We start from the raw sequence: 24317 nt of genomic DNA, 5'->3' as shown, positions 1-24317 counted from the left end.
CTAAGTCGCAAATACATCTTGGTATATTTTCATTATTCACCAAACAAAATGACACAATTTTTTCACCATTAATACACTTCTGCAGGCCAGTTTTGTAGAAGTCCTCTAACCATCCATCAAATCATGACTCAGCAACAGAAATCACTTTATAATCACAGCAGCAAAGCATTTTCCACAAAGAAAGGACTTCAAGGCAAAAACAAGGAAAAAACCTGAGGATGCTGTTGTTGTTGTTGTTGTTGTTGTTATTTGGTTTTTAGGAGCATTAGCAACTAAGGCCATATTGCTTCGGGATATGCGGTGGTAATTCCCTGACCTTTCCGCATCCTCCGTATTTGGTGGTGACGGGCTCGAACCCCAGTCTAATCAAGAAGTGTGTGCTACGCACTGCTGCTCCTTCCCACCTGGCTATGGAGGTGCCTCCCTGAGGATGCAAGGTTAGGGGAATAAGCAGGATGGCAGTAATATTTCAATCCTACACTTGTGGGCACACCTCACTGCAGAATGAGAGGAATATGCAGGGGCATTATCATGAAGCAGGCAGACACACACCATTTGACAGCTTTCCCTGTCTTCCGCTTTTTTCTTCTTTTTTTTTTTAAAATAGAGGCATGTAGAGCTTTAGGAGAAAGTTGGGGGTTCGAATAATACTTCGTCATCACAGTACAGCCTCTCTGTAGGTAATCTGTTAGTATTACACCAAGCTGATCCAAAAAAAAAAAAAACTGGCATCAACTTGCCAGCACTAGGTTGCACCTTTGCCTTTTTGGAGGTTGGTGATTCTGCATGCTTCCACTGTTTTGACATTTGTTTAGTTTTTTCAGGATCATAGTGATGCAAGTTTCATCCATGGTGATTAGCTGTGAAAAAACTCCTCTCACTTTTCTCAGCACATGAACAACATTTCATGTGCACACTGTGCTCTTTCTTTCTTGTAAAAGGTCAGAAATCTGGGACCAATCTAGCAGACACTTTACTTATATGCAATTGTTGATGGATGATGTTCTCCAGAGACCTTACACTAATTTAGAGCTCTGCAGATAGTTCTTTGATGCTAATACATGATCTTCCATGATTAATGCCTCAATTTTTGTAATGCTCTCCTCTGTTACAGGAGTTGCTGGGTGTCCTGGGATCTCTTCATCATGCATTGAGGTTCTTTCACAATTCAATTGTTTATACCACTGTGAAACAACACTGTAACCTGGGCAGTATTCTCCATAAAGAGTGACCATTTCTTTGTGGATTGTTATGGGTGTTTCCCCTTGGAGGAAGAGGAACTGAATCAATGATCTGTATCCACTTTATCAGCTGAGACTTCACTTTATTCAGCACTGTGAAAAAAAAAAAAAAAAAAAAAATTAATTATCATACTGAAACCAAAATTTGTGTGGTTGATATAGAGATTTCAAGGTATCAAACCAAAAAAAAAAAAAAAAAAAAATTTCATTTTTCTATCACAACTACTTCTGTGTGAATACAAATCTTTTTTTGACCCCTCCCCCATACAATAACTAGTTATATTGTAAGTGGCTGAAAATTCTAGAAATTTATATTCTGAAAGACCAAGCAAACACATACAGGCTCAAATACTCACGATCAGACTTCTTTTACTAATGTAGGTAAAATTTAGTCATCACTGGAACTGACTCATGATAGAGAAAAATAGTTGATATTAAGGAGATGTCACTTTTAAAATCCTTGTTTACAAGAAAAAAACTGTATTATTTTGAGATATAAAACTATAATAATAAATAAATAAATTTCTTCACCTTTGTTATGTCATGACCACTGCATGCATCTCGGCACATTACTTCCATTAAGACTTCGCCAAAACTCATTAAGGTATCCATGAATTCTCTGCGAAGCTTTTCAATTTCTGACACTTGGTCCAAAATCATTGACTCTATTCCCATTTGTTCATTTCCTAGAAATGGCATTAATTTGATGGAATTAAAACTATTAACATTAGCTAAAAGAAATAAAATACATTGGGAAATAATACCAAAAAATGCTGATATTTTTAAAATTGAACAGCTAACAAAATGCTTTTAATCCTCCTTTGTTATTCATCCCCCCCCCACAGCAGCATATGTAATTCTCCAAACTTTATTAAGCATCATATAGATTAAAAATGTATTTGATATATTAATGAAGTTTTCAGCTAATAATATAAAGTTTTGAGTCACACTGGTGCAATTCAAACAATTGTTTGTTTGGATTACACAGGTGATTCACAAAGTATGATCAATTAATCATTAGTGATATCCAAGGGTACTTCAGTGGTTTACAGGCTAGTCCAAAAGCACGTTACTAATATGCAGTGCTGTATATCAGTAGCACGTTACTGATATACAGCACTGCAGCCAAGTGGGTAAGGGATCTATGGGATATTTTCCTTGGTGGAATGGTCCATGGGCTGAAAATATTTTGTTTGAATAAAATTGGATTATATAACTTTCACTGTTTGCTCCTATTTATTTTACTAGGGCAAAAACCATGTTTAATTTCTATAGAGATAATTTCTTGTGATGTCCTTGTCAGGCAACCACAAGCAACATATAAGAAGCTTATAAAAATGCTAGTTATACCAGTGTGAATTCTCTGACATTCTTAAGAACCTTTATAGAATTAGTCAAAATATTTTAACCATAATTCATTTAAAAACATAACCTATTTTAAAATATTTTTAGATATTTTTTAACATATTAATAATGTTTATCAGGAAATGGAAATATTTATCTTCATTCAATATCCAGACATTACTTTGATAGTGAATATTTCATGTTAAAAAAAAACTAATTTCAGGCAATTTCATCAGTATCATGCAAACCACGGTTCAAACATCAAGTTTGCTAGAACAATACAAACAAAATATTACAATGAGATTTGTATAATGCTTTGTTTCATTATTCCTTTTCTAATAATTACATTTCTTTTGATATTCAGTATCAGATAAATATTTTGGGGAATTCCACAAATGAATAAAAATAAGTAAAACTTAAGATATGGTTAATTTTTTTTTTTTTAACAGAGGTGCTATTTAACAATTGTTTAAATTACTGCTGTTTTTGGTAACATCCCTGTGACAAGTATATTTGTCCCTTTTCAATAATTACATTTCTTTTGATGTATAGTGATAGCTAAATACTTTTAATGGAGGCATTATTTATCAGTTTCTTAAATTGCTGCTGTTTTTATAAAAACCATGGAAAATTAACAAAACGCATGTATTAACTGTATACTATAAGATGTATTTCCTTTATCTGTTAACAAATTACATTATAAAAGTTTCAAGGAAGACAAACCATGATGTTTCACATGCTACATATACATGTATAATTTCATTTTCAATATGACAAATGTATAAATCTGTTGCAAACAGAAAAAGGTAAATTTTTTTTAAAAAATTTTTTGACCATTAAAAATATAAATAAAAATTCTGACCATTATTTTTATAATACAGGTATCAGTGAGAAATTACCTTATAATAGACATGCGAGTTAGTGGGATGGGAGCCACATTCAGCCCCACAACATTTGTTGTGGAATCCACAAGCAATGCTAACCTACATAACTCAAATGCTGTTACCTTTTATAGGTTAATAGTATTAAACCTATAAAAAATAGGCATATGATGAGACTGAAAGGATATTTACTAATATAAAATTTTTAAAATAAATTATATTTCTGTTTTGAAGTGGAATTTAATTCACTCCCCCACCTCTAAATTCCAAATAAATCTGAACACATGGTTCAACTAGTTAATATCCATTTATTGCTCATTCCAAAACTCATAGAACTAACATTCTGCTTGCTCGTTTAAACCTTTTATTTCTGTTTTTTGGAATAACCTTCCATCATATACTTTTCCTGAAAATTACAATCTATAGAAATATTATCATAAGTTTTAACTATATGTTTCTAATTATCTAAGTGTGAAATTGTTAGAGACTTCTTTATAAAGATCACTCACTTGAGGTGGGTGAGCTTCATAAAGAAATCTCTAACATTTCTGTAATTTACAGAAATTCCCGTCCAACTTTAACAAGTATCTTCTATCATCTCTGCCTTCAACCATACATGGTAATAGTGTACTACAGTGGCGCCTCCGTAGCCATGTGGGCAGGAGCAGCAGTGCGTAGCACACGCTTCTTGATTAGACCGGGGTTCGAGCCTGTGATCCACCAAATACGGAGGATGCGGAAAGGTCAGGAAATGACCACCGCATATCCCCGGAGCAATATGGCCTTAGTTGCTAATGCTCCTAAAAATCCAATAACAACAACGACGACAGGTTCCAATACCTTTCATGTTTGGGTAGTAGTAGTAGTAGTAGTAGTAGTGGCATGTGATGCAAGAAAGCAAATGTATGAGCTTATGCAGCATCAGCCAAAAAAAAAAAAAAAAAAATCACACCATTCCCTCCAAATGCCTGTCCAGTTCCTCCTTAAATTTATTCAAGCTATCAACTTCCACAACGACAAATGGAAGTTTGTTCCAGCAATTAACCACCCGCTGGCTAAAGGCAAATTTCCGCACATCTATTCTACATCTGTCTTTTCTTAATTTGAATTTATGCCCCCTTAGGTTCGTAATCTGAACAAGTGGAAGGATCCCATCAGAATTCAGCGTGCTCAATCCATTCAAGGCCTTATATACCTCAATCAGATCACCGCGCAGGTGCCTAGTCTCCAGCCACTGCAATTTGCAGAACTTAAGCCTCTCTTGGTAAGAGGATCCCTTCATTCCCCTCACCAATCTTGTTGCCCTTCTCTGTACCCGCTCAAGTAAATCTACATCCTTCCTAAAATGAGGTCTCCAGACCTGTACGCAGTACTGTTTTTCTTAGCATCTTTTGCCAAGGATTTCTCATAATCTGCCTTCGCCTGCCGAACCTCCTTTGTCACCTGATTACAGATTAACTTATATCTGCCATAGGCTTCTGAGTCGCTTGATAATTTATATGCATCCCATGCATTTTTCTTCTCTGTTACGAGTCTCATTAGTTCATTTGACAACCATTTAGGCCTAAACCTTGAACAATATTTCTTAATAGGTATGAAACTTTTAGTAGCTTTCACGATTAATTCCTTGAATGCTTCCCACTTAGAATTTACTGTTGGTAACATCGTCAGTTGATCCCACTGTACAGAATTTAAAAACTGTCGGAGACCACTGTACTCGCCTTTACGGAAGCAAAAACCCTTTCCTTTACCCCTGATGGTAATTAAATCTTTAAGTAAATCCCACGTCAGTACATTGTGATCACTGCCACCTAGTGGTTCTTTTATCTGCAAATTCCTAATACATGAATGATCACTGCTGATAACCAGATCAAGAGTATTACTTTCTCTGGTTGCCTCTCGAACATGCTGCTGCAGAAAACAATCATCCAATAAATCCACAAAAGTCTGACTAGTGTGTGAGTGCCCAACCCACAAGTTCCAGTCAATATCTGGGAAGTTAAAATCCCCCATTATAAGACATTCCGATTTACTAGCCCACTCTATTTCTCTGTACAATTGTTCATTGTACTCATTCGAGTCATTAGGCCTATAACACACTCCTACTCTAATTTTTGCTTTCGCAGTGCTTATGTCACACCAAACTGACTCAACAGTGCACTGTTCATCTATATCAACTGGATGCACTTCTTTTGATTTTATATTTTTCTTTATTAACAGCATAACACCTCCTCCCTTCCTATCCTGTCTATCCTTTCTGTACACATTGTACTCCCCAAATTCCAGTTCGGCATTCCTTATATCTGGGTGACACCACGTCTCTGATATCCCAACAATATCTGCCTTTGATGTCTTGACCAACACTTCAAATTCATCAAATTTATTTACTATACTTCTAGCATTGGTATACATGCAAGTATACATGCACCTATTCCTATTCCCAGCCACTCTAACACATCCCATATACCCACCTGTTTCACGATGACTGACATCCGTCCCTGAAACCCCCAACACCCCTCGCTCCAGGTCGCTACTTATTCTAATAGAAGTTGTGCAAGAATCACCTTCACCTCTGCCTACGGCTACTGTTAAACTATTAGTCCTTGTATCCCCCCAAGCTATCAGTTTTCCGATCCACCTAACACTGCCTCGATAGCATCAGCAAATATTCTTGCACCCTTTCTATTTAAGTGTATCCCGTCCCTGTAGAAGCAATCTCTCCTGTTAACAAGTACAGTCCAGGCTGAAAAAAATTCTACCCCTTGAGCCTTGCACAATCTTTCCAGGGCCGAATTGATCGACAAGGCTCTCATCATATACTCCCTCGTATCGTGTCTGGGCAGAATTGCAGACACTTTCAAATTCAACCCTACTTCACGGCTTTTTTTCAACAGTGACCTGTACTTGTTAAGTAATTCTGCCGGTCTCCTACTCTTAATATCATTAGTGCCAACGTGTACAACTATATCACCTTTTGTGCCCTTAACAGATGATATCTGCTCTACAACGTCATCAACCTTTGCCCCTGGCAGACATACCCTGGTCCTGTTCCACCTATCCTTTTTACACAATATATTTCCCGTTTCCCTGACAATAGAGTCACCAACAACTACTAGTTCCTTTGGGACCAGCGCAATCTGCCTTGGGGGTTGCCGCTGTGTTGCGTGATGACCAAGTGCAAGCTCTGGCGTTGATGTGGGCAGCTGAGAGCCTGATGGGGCCCCTCAATTTAGATCTTTCGAGGGCATCCAACCTGTCCTTCAAACTCTCATATAGGCCCATAACAACGTTGAGTTGTCGCCTGATTTCCTTACACTCCTTACATCGCGCACACACAAAGACATCCCCCATGGCAATATCATGTTCCGTTCCAGATAGTTCGGCAAACCTTTCACAAGTTGCACATTTTTTTAGGCTGTGATGCGTTGGAGAATCGCCCCCCGCAGTTCTTCCCCGAGTCACAGCACTCCTGCCACTTTGTGCCCGTTGCTTTGCTGCTCTAGTTTGGGGCATGATATTTTAAATTAATAAGATCAATAAATTAAATTAAATTAAATGTCAATACTACGCTATCTAATAGAAACAGTGAAGCGTATTACTGTTTCTATAATTATACGTTAGAGCTATCTAACTACCTCAATTAAAAATTTGAATTCTCTATCACTATATACAAAAACAATGCCTGCAATATTCGAATGAAATAACGGTTTTATAAAGTATTACGTATATCTACAAAAACTGTTTATACAAATTAAAATAAAAATAACCAGCGTAATTAGAACTATAAGACTACGTATTAAGTACAATATAAAATAACAATTATGTAAATAAAAAGCAAAAACTTATAGTTTTTTTCGGAGCCTGTAACTTGCAGCTGTATTTTCTAAAGAGAGTCAGCGCTGGTACTTGTGTTGGGTTATTACACAACACAAGTACCAGCTTTATTTGAAATTAAGAAATTTGCAATTCATAAGATTATAAATCTTAAAGATTACACCATTTCAGTTTTTATGTTAAAAACGTTTTTACCAGCATTATTTGGAAAAAAGCATTACGTTACCTAGAAATCACCATGAAACCCGCTGCGCATGCACTGTTATTGTTATTTGGTTTTTTTGGGAGCATTAGCAACTAAGGCCATATTGCTCCAGGGATATGCGGTGATCATTCCCTGACCTTTCCGCATCCTCTGTATTTGGCGGTCATGGGCTCGAGCCCTGGTCTAATCAAGAATCGTGTGCTACGCATTGCTGCTCCTGCCCACCTGGCTACGGAGGCACCACATATGCATTGTACTTGTTCTGCAGTGATGCAACAAGTACAATTGAGCAGTGATGTGCTACGTTATACCATTATATCAGCATAATGATTAATACGTGAGTGACTGTGCCAAAATCTACAGCCCAGCGTTTGAAGGAATATCACGAAAGAAAGAAAGGGAAGTTGGACAGAAATGTGAATCCAGATGAAATTCAACAAGAGTGTTTCGTTATACCTGGTAGTTCTCAAACTGCACCCAAAAAAACTAGAGTTGAAATAATGAACTAATATCGTGAACAGGAAATTAGTGAACTAATATCGTGAACAACAAAAGGAAATTAGAAATTCCAACTATTCCAAATAATAATGAAATTCAACCACAGAGTTCTACTATGCCCGATACTTATCAGGAATCTAAATCTCCAGCAGAACGAATGAAGAAATATCATGCACAAAAAAAAAAAAAAAAAAAGAAGTGAAATTAGCAATGGCTAATAATGAGATTCCTGATTACATCCCTATAGTGTCTACATGACCTAACAGTGAGTTAAAAACTAGTGTACAAAAACTCATTTGGATTTAGTTGTAATGTTTGTGATCAGTTATGGTTTCAATTAGATTTGAAACCATTTCCAACAACTTCATATGGATTACTTCAAAATGAATTTCATTTACAAGAAGTGAGTACTTTCATGTCATACTTCATTAAAAGAGGGATGGATACCAACTATGGCCACGTCAAATGGATTTATATATCCAACATATCCTATTCATTTGCCTCCACTGCATGTTGTAGCTGAGCATTTGATATCACCAAGATTACCCTTGGTGATATCAAATGACATCAAGATGATGCTACAAATTCATCATTTACATTATGAACATGGACAATATGGGCTCATTGGACAAGTAATAAATGTACCAGTTACCATAAATACGATGGTTCATCAATTACCTAGAAAATTAGATGATGATTATGCCATTAATGTTTGTGTAAAACAAAGACTCATATATAAATCATCATATCTACAAGGATGTGGGCAGAAGGAAATAGCCAAAATATAGTTACGGTATTTGATAAATTCGCCTTTGTATAAATTCTACAGCATAAAAGTGAGCGATGATTTCTTGGAGACAAATGATGATAGTGAACAGGATCATTCAGATGAAATTGTGGAACCTGTCAACAATGATGATGAACTATTGTTAATTCAACAACAAACATTATTATGGTCTGAAGATAAATATTTATGTATAGCACCAGGTCAGAAATCATCTCCAACAAGTTTCATATTTGATATACATGCAGAAGAACTTTCTTTTCCAGCTATATATTTTGGACACGCATGAAAATTTAAAAATGGATTGAAAATTACTCCCTTTATGATGCCATCGAGTGAAATTCATAGATCTGATCATTGTGGAATAACTCTCCAACATTTGCTATATATGGCAATGAAAATTATGCAAATGCGCAGAAAATTTTCAAATTGCACTTAAATCAGTAGGAATAACAGCTAACATTACTCGTTCTATATTGGAATTGAAAGAATTTATAAACAAGTCATTAGAGATTATAAGTTATTCGACAGTCCAATAGTACATTTTCTAAAATTCTTACAAAAATAGGCAATGGAGAAGTGTTATTACAAGATGAACTTAAAATTACAGAATCGAGATTTGTTACCAAAGAAGATGCTACTAATTTATGTCCGCAAGGGATTTGAAATAAAATTCATAAAATATCAGTGACTGAAACTGCAGGACTTCCATGCATTCAAGAATTATTGAAAGGAAAACCGTACATGATTACTACAAACATAGATGTGGTCGATGGATTGGCAAACAGTGCAATCAGTACTTTATTATATTTCAAATTTGAGGACGACGAAACAGTTAAACGAGTATGAATGAAATTTCTTGAGTCAAAAATAGGACATAATTTTCAATCTTGTTATAAACAATATGTGAAAAATAAACATTTACCTAGTCAATCCGTACCTACTGTCAAGCCCATGACCACCAAATACGGAGGATGCGGAAAGGTCAGGGAATGACCACTGCATATCCCCAGAGAAATATGGCCTTAGTTGCTAATACTCCTAAAAACCAAATAACAACAACAATAACAACAACCGTACCTATTATAAAATGATCAACTACGATTCCATTCAAGAACAATAGGAAATTAACATGTAGATATACACAATTTCCTTTAGAATGTGATTGTGCTTTGACTATACATAAATCTCAAGGAGGGACCTTCGACAAAGCTGTATATAATTATGAGAAAGATCGTCAACAGCAACTTGTATATGTGGCATTATCTTGAGTGACCTCATTGCAAGGTTTATATACTACAAATCCCCACGACAATTTCACATTTCACAATGGCAAAGCTACTAGTAATATAGAACTTTGTGCTGAACTAGATCACTTGAAAAATAATAAGCTACTGTCTCTACAGGATGAACTGCAAGATTTCATTAAAGTGGTATATATCTATATCTTTAATGAATGTATGAAGTTTATGGGCCCGTGTTCGAGATATCAAAACAGACACAATCTTACAACAATCCAAAATATTGATATTAAGTGAAACGTGGTTGGATAATGATGAACATATATTACTTAAATCATTTCAATGTGTCACTCAATTTAAAAGGTCGGATATTCGTAGTGGTGGTGGTGTTATATATCAATGTGAACGTTCAAACTATCATCGGAACACCGCATATTTTTGCACAACATAATAGCAGCAATGCAACAGTGGAATCAGATGAAATTGGAGACATTTGTGGATCTTTGTGCAAATTCAATAGTGAATCTATTTTCATCATTGCCAAATACATCACTCCAGGGATGTCGTTAGATATAAATCAAAAATTCATAAACAAGAATTTGATGCCATATTCCATTGAAGGTGCAAAATTATTGGAAGAGCCACTGGATTGTATATTGAAGTTCAATATACTTCAATCTAGAATTAAATTCTGAGGCTGGAAAGAAGTTTTGTAAATTTTTGAAAGATATTTAGATATTAAGTCAAATATTTTAGTAAATACTACATATAATGGAATGACAATCAAAGGAGTATTCACTCAGGAATTAAAATCATTTGAGTGTCAAAATTATATATCTTATTTTAGTTACCACAGACCAATAATTTTAGTGTTATTATAATATATTTTATACGAATCATTTCATTGTGCTGAAATTATTTTTTCAATAAAATAATGCAGCAATACTTTTTTTATTTATTTTACTGTACCAGTTTCATAATGAGTTCCTGCAGTAAAGACGTTTTTAACCGCTGCTGCTGTGACATTATCAGTGACACTATCAGTCTCAGAGTAGAGCAGCAGCAACCTATCATGTACCTGGTACATGATTTTTTTTTTTTTTTTTTTTTTTGTACTGATTGTTATACAAGAATTATTTTAAACATTTTTTAAATTCTAAATACAGTGTAACCTCAATATACCACCCCTGGTAATACTCTGGTTTTGAATATAATGCGAGGGATACAACAAAGAGTGATAATCAATGGACATTGCTTTTCGTGGACTAATGTTATTAGTGGAGTCCCCCGGGATTGGTGTTGGGCCCACTGCTGTTTTGTATATTTATCAATGATACTGATGAAGGTATATCAGGCTTAATATCCAAGTTTGCAGGCGATACAAAGGTTGGCAGGGCTGTCAAAGACAGTATGCTACTGTAACGGAATCTAGAAAAGCTGGGTAGATGGTTGTTGTTGTTGTTGTTATGGGAGTTTCTGGCGCAAGGGCTACTTTGGCCATATTGCGCCTACCAAAGGTAGTGAAGCTGTATGTGATGACTGCTCTGGGAGCAGTTAAAATTTATCATACATTTGAATTCGTTTCAGGTACAAAAAGAATTCGGAGAGGTTTGCATTATTGCCTATTATGCGGCTGAGTGACAACGGTTCTTGTAAATTTGACAAGGAGCTGAAAATACACTGTCGGACATTATTAAACAAGCTACATTCAATGAGTATATGCTTTACTGTCAGTGGTTTCAAGCAGTGCGTACATTGCGGAGGATCGTTTCCTGTGAGCAAAGAAAGATGAGTGAGGTGAGTATGGCCTATTCGGCTTCTGGCTAGAATTACTTCTTCTTTTCTATTTTTACGCAGGCTGGAATTCCATAATTGTGGTTCAGGTTTCAGCTGAAACAGCTTGTTCTGTGTTTGATTTCTCCACATAAGTGCCCACTGCTCCATACATTTTTTTTGGATATTGCATCTACAATCAGTATACGGGACAAGGTCATTTGTTGAATTTATGCTGGAGGGATGTTTTGCAGCATTATCTGCGCATTCATTTCCTTTAATACCGCTGTGACCTAGAATCCAAGAGAAGACAACAGTTTGATGATGTTCGTGAAGACGTATCAGCGCATGTCTTAAGATTTTTAGCAAAGGATTGTGAGGTGTCGTGTTTTTGAGAGCTGAGAGAGCACTTTTGGAATCCGTATATATGATGCTTTTATTGATTGAAAGGAGTGAAATGTGTTCCAAGGCAAGCTTAATGGCATGAAGTTCAGCAGTATAACTGCTGCATTCTGCAGGAAGTGTAATTGAAATAGTTCTGTTAGGGAAGACAGCAGCTGCACCCACTTTATTACCAGACTTAGAGCCATCAGTATAGATCTTAGTAAAGAGGGAATAATTCTGTGTATGGACAAGATGTAGCTGTTGGATGTTGATATCTGATATAGCACCTTTTCCCCACTGCTCAAAGTAATCATCACAAGAAGGCGTGAAGGTAATCCACGGAGGGTCTGGATCTCTTAACTCACTGAGAACATTATGAAGTTGAATATTCCAGCATTCTGTTAGATTATGGAATCTGATACCAGTAGGCTGAATTGTTCTTGGTTTGTTTGCATAGTGGATTATGTACTGAGGATCATGTAGTAGTGGCCAAATAGGATGTGTGGGGTGACTTTTAATTTTAACAGAGTATGCCATCAATAACATCTTTCTTCTGATATTCAGTGGAGGTTCGTGGGCCTCAACATACAGACTTTGAACTGGCGATGTTCTGTATGCACCTAGAGCAATCCTAAGAGCAGTGTGTTGGATGGGAGCAAGACGAGCTAAGGTACTCTCTCTAGCAGAGCTATAAACAGGTGCTCCATAATCCAGCCAAGATCTAATTATGGATCTGTATACACGGAGCAAAGTGTAACGGTCTGCACCCCATGATGTACTGGAGATTACCCTGAGTACGTTCATTTTCTTGATGCAAGTAGTTCGTAGGTTTTTGATGTGGTCTTGGAAATTTAGCTTCTTATCGAAAATTAGTCCTAGGAGACGAATATTGTTCATGATTGGAATAGGATGACTGTCCAAGAGTAGCTCAGGATCTGGATGGATTTTGCGCTTGTTGCAGAAGTGGATAGCTGTAGACTTTTGCTTTGATAGCTTGTATCCATTTTGGGTCATCCACAGTTCAATATTATTTATTGATATTTGTAAGTGCCTCTCGATATAATTCATATTCTGGGAATGACAGGATAAGGTAAGGTCATCAGCGTAGAGATATGAGTCGACAGTGTTTGGAATTCTGTTTGTGATATTGTTGATTCGCACTGCAAATAAAGTGGCACTGAGTACAGAGCCTTGTGGGATTCCTTCTTCTTGTATGTATGTTTGTGACAGAGCCTGATGGTATCGGACTTGGAAAGACCTGTGGCGAAGGAAGTGTTCAATAAAAGATGGTAAATGGCCTCTCATATCAATAGTATAGAGATCCTTCAGGATTCCATAACGCCATGTGGTATCGAAAGCTTTTTCTATGTCAAGACAAACCATGACCAGATGTTGATTTCTAATAAACGCATTTCTTATGTTTGATTCCGCCTTTACCATAAGATCTAAAGATGATCTATTCCTCCGAAAGCCAAATTGATTGCTGCCGATTATGTTTCGTTTCTCCAGGTACCATGTTAATCGGCGGTGCACCATTTTTTCCAAAGTTTTACTCAAGCAGCTGGTTAGACATATCGGTCTATAGTTGTATGGAGCCGAGTGATCTTTTCCTGGTTTAGGGACAGCTATTACGTAAGAATGTTGCCAGGAACAGGGGAATGTGTGTTCAGAATAGACCCTATTGTAGAATTTTAGGAGTGAGGACAGAGATTTCTCATGTAGATGTTTCAGCATTATATAGTAAATACCATCAGGGCCAGGGGCGCTGTTTCTAGAGGTATTTATGGATTCTTTCAGTTCAGATAGTGTGAGTGGTTGATTATAAGGCAAAGAATAGGTAGTTTTGAAATTTATTTTGAATTTCTCAGCTTCGGCTTTAATTTTTTGGAATGATGGCTGATAAGCTATTGAGGCGGACAACTCAGAGAACGCAGTTCCTAAGGTGTTTGCAATCTCTGTGTGATCAGAGATCTCCTTCCCATTCCAGTTAAGAATAGCTGAAGGTGATTTAAGATATTTGCCATTCAACTGCCTTATTTTTTTCCAAATTATTCTGGAGTCTGTATCTTTGTTAATTGTTGAAGCGAATTTTATCCAAGAGTCTTTTTTGGCTTTTCGGTGGATGTATCGTGCTTTGGCTCTAAGTCTTTTATAATTAATAAGGTTGACAGTGGTTGGGTATTTGCGGAATTGGTTCCATGCTGCATTTTTTTCTCTTTTAACCGTGTAACAGTCTTTGTTCCACCAATGATTGATCTGCTTGCGGTTTCCTAGTTGAGACTGCGGAATGGCGACTGTTGCAGCTCTAAGTATCTGTGCTGTTATATGCTCTGTGACGGTATCGACGGGAGAAGACTCAATAATGTTATCATTAAAAGAGACATAATTTTTATATTTTGCCCATTCTGCTTTGGAAAATTTCCATTTCGTTTGGGTTTCGGTTGTTTTAGAATGGGTGGTTTGAATTCGGCATATGACAGGATAGTGGTCGCTGTTCAGAGGATTGTCATGTATTGTCCACTCGACACTTGGGAAGAGGATAGGAGAGCATAGCGAAAGATCTATTGCCGAGGTTGAACCAGTAGGAAAATGAATGTAAGTGGATAAGCCAGTGTTCAGTAATGTTAAATTCTGTCTGTCTAGTAACATTTCAATGAGCTCTCCACGTCTATCTGAGACAGGAGATCCCCATAATGGATTGTGACCGTTAAAGTCTCCTAACAGGAAGATGGGAGAAGGTAATTGCAGAATAAGGTTTTCCAGTTCCTGAATTGAACATGGTTTATTGGGTGGAAGATAGATTGAGACGATCGTTATAGCAGTGCCAACCACTATACGAGCTGCGACGGCTTCTAGGGAAGTTTGGAGAACAATTTTCTTACAAGGAACTGTTGAGTCTATCAGTATGGCTACTCCTCCATGAGCATTTTTTGTTGTGGACCTGTCTTGACGAAAAAGAGTATAATTTTTAATTGATACAGATACTTGATGTGTTAAATTTGTCTCTTGTAGGCATATACCCACAGGATGATAACGGTCGATTAACTCGTATATGTCATCTATGTTGCTACGAAACCCTCTGCAATTCCATTGGATTATGTTATTCATTGTTTAGGTTTAGAGTTAGCAGTCGAATCCGTCTGTTTTTTAGACATGCTTTGTTTTTGACGGTCAAATTTTATTTTTTCCTTTTTTGGGAAGAATGGACGTGTGTCCATGTCGTCTTCAGCATATAGATCTAGAATGGGTTCACCATAGGTATTATTCTCTGCAACATCCATATTTGTGGTATCAGATGATTTCTTTCTGGCATAATCTGAGTTTTCCATTTGTCCTGAAATAGCTGGAGCTTGAGTAGTAGGTGGTATTGAGATTGGTGTGTTATTAGTCCTGTCGACAGTTTGTTTTGTGGATTGTGGTGCAGATGATAAGAGTGACCGAGCCCAGTCAGAAATTGACACTTTTGGTGGAACAGTTGTATCCGTCTGAGTTGAAACCGTTTGGTATCTTTTGGATGCCTCAGCATATGAACGTTTAGGTATGCTTTGTAGAAGGTGTTTTCTCGCTTCGAGATACGTGACTTTGTTAATTACTTTGTATTTCTGGATTGTTTTCTCCAGCTTCCATTGCTCACAGGATTTAGAGAATGCTGAATGATTGCCTTTGCAGTTTGGGCATAGCGATGATTCAGCATTGCAATCGGTATGAATATGCTCCTTTGATCCGCAGTTTGAACATACTGAATTTCCTCGGCAGACAGTTTGGGAATGCCCAAACTTCTGACACTTGTAGCATCGAATAGGATTGGGGATATAAGGGCGGATGCGGCAGTTTAGGTATCCAGCTTTTACTGATGAAGGTAGGTTCGGTGTAGAAAAAGTAAGAATAATGCTGCGAGTGGGTACAAATTCTCCATCCTTCTTTAACATTATTCGTCTCGCTTGAATTACTTTCTGGTCTTGGAGTTCTTGAACAATCTCTTCCTCTTTGACGTTCAATAGGTCCCATTCGGATATGACTCCTTTAGAGGTATTAAGGGTGGCATGAGGAGAAACCTTAGTGGGGACTCCACCAAATGATGTTAGTTTGAGGAGAGACTCAGAATGTTTGCGGTTGGTGGTTTCAACTAATAAGTCACCAGATTTCAGTCTGCGTACCATTTTTGGTGATCCGGCTACACTTTCTAAACATTTTTGTATGTAGAAGGGAGATAGTGTACCTAATGATTGATTCGTTAAAGAATGCATTATGAGGAAAGATGGGTATTCCATTTCAGGTACATCAGTTTTCATCCTTTTACGGTTTTGATTGTCACAATTTTGTTGCAAATCCATAGGATTTGCAGCCTTTAGAGGAGGGAAATTTTCGTTTTCCATGATTGCTCCTTTTAGCCCTGGAAGGATAACTTTTCCTTCCAGGTTTCTGGCCCCGCCACGGGGAGGCAGGAGCAGTGCCACGAGGTGACCAAGCGGCTGTTAGTTGTGTTAGTGAGAGATATAAAAAGAAACAGAAAGGTAACTTCCCTTTCTGGGCCTTTGCCTACTTCCTGTAGTGTCAAAGAGCTACTCTAGTATAAAATGAAAGAAACGGTAATCACAACAAAAAGAAACTCTATATAGCAAAAGCTTTTTGAAAAGATCGCTTCAATGAACGCACTTTAATCGCTTGGCCACGGAACGCTTGGCACCCGGGGCCTGGGTAGATGGGCTGAGAGATGGCAACTGAAGCTTAACAAGGACAAATGCAAAGTACTGCATATGGGTAGAAGTAACCCCAGAGAAACATACCAACTGTGTGGTAGAGAATGAAAAAGACCTGGGGTAACTGTGCAGTCAGATATGAATACGGGAATTTTGCTAGTAGGGATAAGGGGGGGGTGATTATCCCTTTGTATAAGGCAATGGTCGGGCCACACCCTGAGTACTACATACAGGTCTGGAGGCCTAATTTTAGGAAGGATGTAGAGTTGTTAGACCGAGTACAGAGAAGGGCAACAAGATTGGTGTGGGGAACAGAGATCCTCTAACAAGAAGGGCTTAAGTTCTGCAAATTGTTTATTTGCAGATGCCTAGTCTTCAGATGCTTACATCTGAAGACTAGGCATCTGTAAGGTGATCTTACTGAGGTGTATAAGGCCTTGAATGGTTTGAGCAGGGATTCTTCCTCTAGCTCAGATTACAAAGCTGGGGGGACATAAATTCAAATTGGAACAAACTTTTAGAGCAAATGGATGCATGTGAAATGGGATCCTTTTCTTCTTTTTGGCTGATGCTGTTTAAGTTTGCCTTCTTGCATCATATGCTTCTGCTAAATCAGATTACAGATCACATCTCTACATTGCTGCATAATTGGAAGGAGTGCCATCATTTTAAAATTGACTGTTCACAAACAATGCCTACACATATCATTCTTTGTTGGCTTTATCTGGAAACAACAGACTGATCAATAATATGGAAAAAGATTATCAAGAGTTTTTGCATAATTGCATTTTATGTTGATTTTGTGCCTACCATTTTCCTTTGTATTTATTTGGAGTGGTAATTTTAAAGCAAGTTTTTTTTTTTTTTTTTTATTCTCATCTAAAATAATCACTGTTATTTTTTTTCTTACTTGTGTGTTGCATGAACTTAGCTATCACTTAACTCACTGGTTTTCAACCTTTTTTTAATAAATGGTACCCCTAAGTAATTTATTTATTTTGCGGCACCCCTACTCAATTTTCTGCCTGTTAGATCCGAATCTCTCTCTCTCTCTCTCTCTGCATATATATAGTCATATAAATTAGAATAACGTTTAAAATAATAAAATGAAATAAAATGCCACCAGTACGGCAAGACAAGAGCGAAAAAACAAAATTAAACCTAGATTCAAATCTAACAGGGAGGGAAGAGAAAGGTAACAAGAATAAAAATATATTGCAACGGAAACTCTAAATTAATTTAGAAAATCTAATTATACGAATAATAATTCATTGAAATTTAAAGCCAATTAAATAGAAATTTAGCGGTGCCCCCTTGATGGGCACCAGGTCCAAATTTATGTGAAATATCACCAAACAGAGATTTAAACCATTCACAATAAAACAAACCAAAACAAAAATAGAAAAAATAGACTGACCATTATGCCCCATCTCAACAGAGGACCACAAGGCCAATAATGGTCAGGGAATCGCTGCATTTCGAACGCTAAACAAATCGCCGCAAAAGCGAAACGATTGCAAGATCAGTCCGCCACACCGATCCCCAGATCGAACCGCCAATGCAGGGAATTGAACAGTGGTGGTCCTGATGCAGCGAAAATCAAAAATAGAACAGACAAGAGCACTCCAGTACAAAGCCAGCAGGCTTTGTACTGTACTGGTAATACTGCTGGCATTATTTTATTTTATTTTATTATTTTAAACCTTATTCTAATTTATATGACTATATTTCAAGCATCATGTAGAGGAATATGCTTTTTGCTGCCTCTGATGTGTGCTGTACCCTCCTTTTTATTTTTATTAAGTAATACTTCTTTTCCAACATTATTTAAATATAATTATATATATATATATATATATATATATATATATATACACATATATGTATATATAATAATATAATTACAAAAATTACATTTCATAATACAAATTATATGTATACAGCATATAATAATTTTATTCTTTATATAGCGATACTAAGTAAACATCGCTTATAGATCACCACAAACACAAAATTAAAAATATACTGTACACCTTTTTATAATGAAATAAACATATAAATTTAAAAAAATAATATGTTTAGTAACTTAAACCCAAATTACGTGGCACCCCTGGAATGTTGTTGCAGCACCCTAAGGTGCCGCAGCACCTTGTTGAAAACCACTGACCTAACTTGATACTTACCGGAAATTGTTCTTTTGTCCCTAGGCCTTTGCACTATTCTAAGAAGATTGAGAAGGGCACCATAGTAATTAGAACGAACTCTCTGAAGACCACCACCTAAACATAAAATTTATCTTGATGAAAACAATGTATTATGATGCACATTCAACATCTAAACTGACGGGCTGCATTTGTATAAAAATATTTCTAACAGTTTTGACCAATTCAATAAAAACATTATCAAAACCACTACCTAAGAACACAGTTCTGATCATTCTAAGTGAATTTGCTAACAAAAAAAAAATAATAAATAAATAAAAGGACTAAATAATAACAATAAACATGTAACCCCCATGCACTCTATCTTATCTCACTGGTGCACAGAAGACAATAATATATTGTAGTTTCCCTTATCCCATCTCACCTATACATGAATTCACTGCTTTCCAGCTTGCCGTATATGCATACACTTTACAAGTTTTTCTGAAATTTTGTCATATATTCCAAATGAAAACCAACTTGAATTTGTGAAAAAGGTGACTAACTTAGAAAATAATATAGAAACATTACATATGAAATGTATGACTTACAGAATAAGCACAGATCTATATACAAGTTAATGTTTGCAAGCTTTGTCATCACCTATAACAGAATCTGCACTAACAGACATTGTGTTAGAAGCTCTTATGGGTATTTATAACCTGGTATACTGAGAACCCCCTTTCCAGAAGCAATATGAACTTATCAAAATAATCATTAGTCATCTTCGTATAGCAATATTCTCAAAACAATTGTGTATGTTTTATGTATATGAATAAAATGTATCTATGTGGCAACTAACTGCTTTTTTTTTTTTTTTTCTTGCAGCTGAATAAACAAACACACTGTACTTTAAAAATTTTATGTAACCCTATAAACTGAAGTTTTTACATGAAAGAATCTCTCATTGTGAAGCAAATCCCAAGTTATTTCATTCTTAACTCTTCAATAACTAACTTCTCCATAAACAGAAAGATACTGCTATTTATTCTCAGTGAGTGCCATTACTAAGATTATTTCAAGGATTATTGTCCCTTTGTTTTGGGGTAACTCACCCTCAGTGTAAGTGCTCAGAACTGAACTGTGATAAGATTATATGATAATACAGATGTCCCAGGGCATCTGTCTTATTGTAGAATTACTATGTCTTATTACAGAATGATTTACATCTGTATAAGGTCAGAGCTAAAACTTCAATAAACAGAAGAAAATAGCACTATCTCATCAAATGTATTTGAATATGTGTAGCTGCAAAAAGAACTTCTGCAATAACCTAAAACTCAAAAACCTAATAAAAGGTAGGGGCAACTTTGGCCTTAATTACAGGCTCAATCCTGGACACACCTTCTATCAACTTAGAGTAGGCATTCAAGAGAATTTACCTCCCACAAAGCAGCTATTAGAAACAGTTTTGAACCAACTTTGGAAGAAGGTCATTCTAACCACAGCATAAAACAGGTCTCCAGCTCATCTCATTAACTGGCCAGTTCAACTTTTTAATGTCCACAAACCAGTCCCGTGTGACATGAAGCATTGTTGTGCTTATACCAACAGAGCTCATTTCCATAGTACCGACACAGCATAGGTAGCACACAATTTTCCAAAACATTCTAGTAGACCATGGACTTTGTGTATTCAAGCACCACCAAGGGATCGGGTCTGAAAAAACTCCATATCATCATAGACCAACACCACCAAAATTCATAGTCAAGAAGATACAATGTTAGTATGCGATCTCCAGGCAACCTCCACATCATAATGCATCCATCAGAACAAAGCATTGTGAGCAAGATTCACTGCTACACCTTCTGCCACCACTCTTGAATCTATCTAAATTCTGTTCTCTATATCATTTCACATGCTATTTTACATGGTTGACTGTGATATTGGATTTATGTGCAGCTGTCCCGCTGCTGAACCAAAAATTACACAGCCCCTCCCATGGATGGTTGATGTAATGACAGATGTTCCTTTGGCCTCTAGGACCTGCTTCATGATTTCATCCACAGACATGTGTGAAGCAAAAACCTATCTTGTTTAAAAGATTTCATCAAACATGATATGAGAGATTGTAAGACAATCCAGACCTATTTTGTCACCAAAATATCACCTATGGTGTTTTTTCATCTTTAAACAGCCACCACATTGAATTCTGGGAGTTTCGCATGGTCAGATGTATGTTCTAAAAGTTGCTGAAGCATTCAATTACCATCTCATGTCTAAAGTCTGTGCTTTCTGATCTATAACCCATATTAGCTTCTAACACACTACTAACTATGTTAGAAGAACAATGATATTTATACTGATATGTCTGAGCCAATAGCAAAAGCTTCAGACTTCCTTGCATCATACGGCTAGTACGTACTATTCATGGAGGGAAAGATCTGAATACTTCCAGCAGAATGTATTCAGAATACTTCCAGCAGAATGTATTCTGAATACATTCGGCATGTAGATATAACAAACTTAAATCTGCACACAAAAGCATCATAGCTTGAAAGTTTTACAGCTCTACACTTACATGGATTTAAATTGCGTACGTGCTTCAGCATCACTTATATTGTGAAATTATCATGACTGGATTGTCATTGGTTACAATGAGGATACCTAGTCACTCATTGACAAAGGGAAAATAATCCCTGAATAATGGAAATCACTGAAATTCACTTCATAATATGAGATGTGATCTGCTTTTTTTTTTTGTGCAAATTTCAGCTAGCCATTATAGCTACATACAATCTGATGCATCTACACCATTTGTAAAATAGTGTCTTTTCATGCTGGTCCCTTGTTTAGAAAAAGGTTTCCTAAATTTGAAGTCTCAAAAGGGAAGGTTCTATCTAGAAAAAGGAACTGCTTTTATAACAGGGATGCACAATTTATGTTGTGGTAGTAACAGGTCATGATGATAAAACACCAACTGTGAGGGCATTATTTTACACACACCTGCCAAATTTGATGCTTTCATTATTTGAATTTCATACAATACTGACTTAACATGGTGCAACAGTATTAAAGGAAAAACAACAGACTTCAAATGCTAATCTATATTCTGCCTTTGTTACTTAATTTATTTAGCTGCACAAAAGCTTCATGAACCTTCATGAACCTAGAGAGAACTGCTAAAAGAAAAGAAAGGTTGCAGATGTGTCCCATTCTTAACAACAAAGAAGTTAAGAAAATGTAAAAACACATATGCACAACATGGCAGAAGTTTGTTAAGACTGGTTAAACACTGGTAATTATTACTTAGCTACTTTAAAATCTGATTATTCAGAAATATTCACCAGTATCAGTGTGTCTAAATTTATATTAAATTCAAAAGCATTAACGAAACACACGGGTCTAATCCTATTCTAAGTTATAATGAACAATTATTCATGTTTTTTTTTTTTTTTTTTTTTTATATAATTTGAACAGGACATTGTCTTTTTCTTCTATAATTTAACATCTATATTAGATAAAGTGAAATTAATCTTTCATACTGCATTTCCACAGAATCAGAATTTAAAATATCTCTTAAATGGAATTTCTGAGAGAAGTATTCTACACTGCTTGACAAAATTAAGAGGTCACGTAGAAAATGTGATGCAACTTGTGCAGCTTGCAATGAAGAGGGGCAAAATTTGGTGCGGTGGTGTACCACAGAATAATGATGAAATGAGGAGACAGTGAGAAATTTTGGACAGGTATAAGGGACACTTATAGGGGTTGTATAAGAATTAGAAAAAAATGCCCCATTACAGAAGATTGGACAGACAACTTGAGTAGTCAAGACCCACTAATTCGGAAAATTAGCGAGCCTCGACTACTCAAGTTGTCTGTCCAACTGTCTAATAAAGTTTCGAGACTTTAGGACCTCCACATATTTTTTAGTCTATTTCATATTACAGAAGATGATGCAAGATGCTCAAAAATATGGTCACATGACATCAGTATGGCATATGATCCCTCCAACAGCTAAACAGGCGTGACAGTGGTGAACCATGCTCAATATAAGGGAGTCTTTAAGATTCTGTGGCAATAAATCCCATTCTTCCATGAGCACAGACCTTAGCTCACGAAGTGACAGAGGAGTTGGTTGTTGGCATGCAATGCAACACTCAAAGGCATCCCACACATTCGACTGAATTTAAGTCTGAGGATCATAGTGGCCACAGCAGTCACTGGACAACTTCCTAGTGAAGAGTCACTGCGGAATGGAGCAACAGCTGACAGATATGATGACACTGAATATACAACTTTAACTCTAATTTGCTAATTAGTAGAGCTGTTTCTTTACATTCTACTCATGAAGGATGATAAATTATGGAAGGGTTTGGATGAGGTTCAGAAGCAATTCGTAAATCTCCAGATAGACATTCCAGCCATTAGTGCAGTATAAGACAGTGCTGGTTCAAAACTATTTAAGTTAGCCAACAGGCAGAACAAATGGAACTTTGAAGTATAACAGAATATCTAAATTTTTTTTGTCCATCTTTCTTATTCTTCTTCAAAGTAATGCATTTTCTGTCTTGACAAAAAGATTAGACTAAAATTTATAACTATATCATAAATGTAAATTGCACAATACAGCAACTCCCTGTCTTATGTAAGGGTTGTGTTCTGCAGAACGCTACGTAAGTCAGAATTTCTCCATTGTTGTGCAGCACTCGCAACTGTGCTCGCTGAATTGATTGAATCAAAAAAGAAATGTTTGACGAACATGTGAATAGAATTATTTATTGTATTTATTCAATTTTTATCTCATGTGCAGGAAAAATTACAAATGCGTGAAATTTTAAAAAAAATTTGGAAATTAAAAAATTACAAGAAAAGAGAGGAGAGAGGCATAACGTCAGTAAATTTTACCTCGAGTATCATTTCCAGAATCGACGACTTCAGCTGATAAGTATGCCGCTGTGGAGATTCAGAAGGGATCGTCCGAACACCCTAACGAAAGAACATATTAATGGAGGACTGGACGGTGGCTTTTTTCTTTTCATCATAGATTTCTTTGTAGCAAGCAAGCATACCATTCACCCCTCTGTTAACTTTTAAGAATCATTCGCTGTCAGGACCCATCTTCTCAACCCTCGCCATTGCCGATGCAATTTCACGAAATGCCATTGCCATCTCTCTGGTGATGAAGCATCTTGGCTCCTCATTTGGTTCATCTTGTGCTTTGTCAGCATTTTCTTCTTTCACTATCGCTGCCTGCAAGTCAATAAGTTCTTCGTTAGATAATTCCT

The 24317-nt window shown here is 36.4% G+C and overlaps 1 protein-coding gene across 2 annotated transcripts in view; it reads right to left on the bottom strand.

Moving 5' to 3' along the window:
* Nup205 (nuclear pore complex protein Nup205) overlaps positions 1 to 24317 on the bottom strand; it is a 738550-nt gene that overhangs the window by 205779 nt on the left and 508454 nt on the right. For both annotated transcript variants that reach the window (XM_090387115.1, XM_090387116.1), the window contains exons 28-29: positions 19069 to 19164; positions 1773 to 1927 (exon numbers count right to left, since the gene is read on the bottom strand). In XM_090387115.1, coding sequence (XP_090243241.1) covers positions 1773 to 1927; positions 19069 to 19164 — 251 coding nt within the window. The remainder of the gene's footprint in view (positions 1 to 1772; positions 1928 to 19068; positions 19165 to 24317) is intronic.

Source organism: Mastigoproctus giganteus, chromosome 13 (genome assembly GCF_048544385.1).
Source record: "Mastigoproctus giganteus isolate SK-2022 chromosome 13, ASM4854438v1, whole genome shotgun sequence".
Taxonomy (NCBI): Eukaryota; Metazoa; Arthropoda; class Arachnida; order Uropygi; family Thelyphonidae; genus Mastigoproctus; species Mastigoproctus giganteus.
This window is presented reverse-complemented; position numbering and strand designations above follow the sequence as displayed.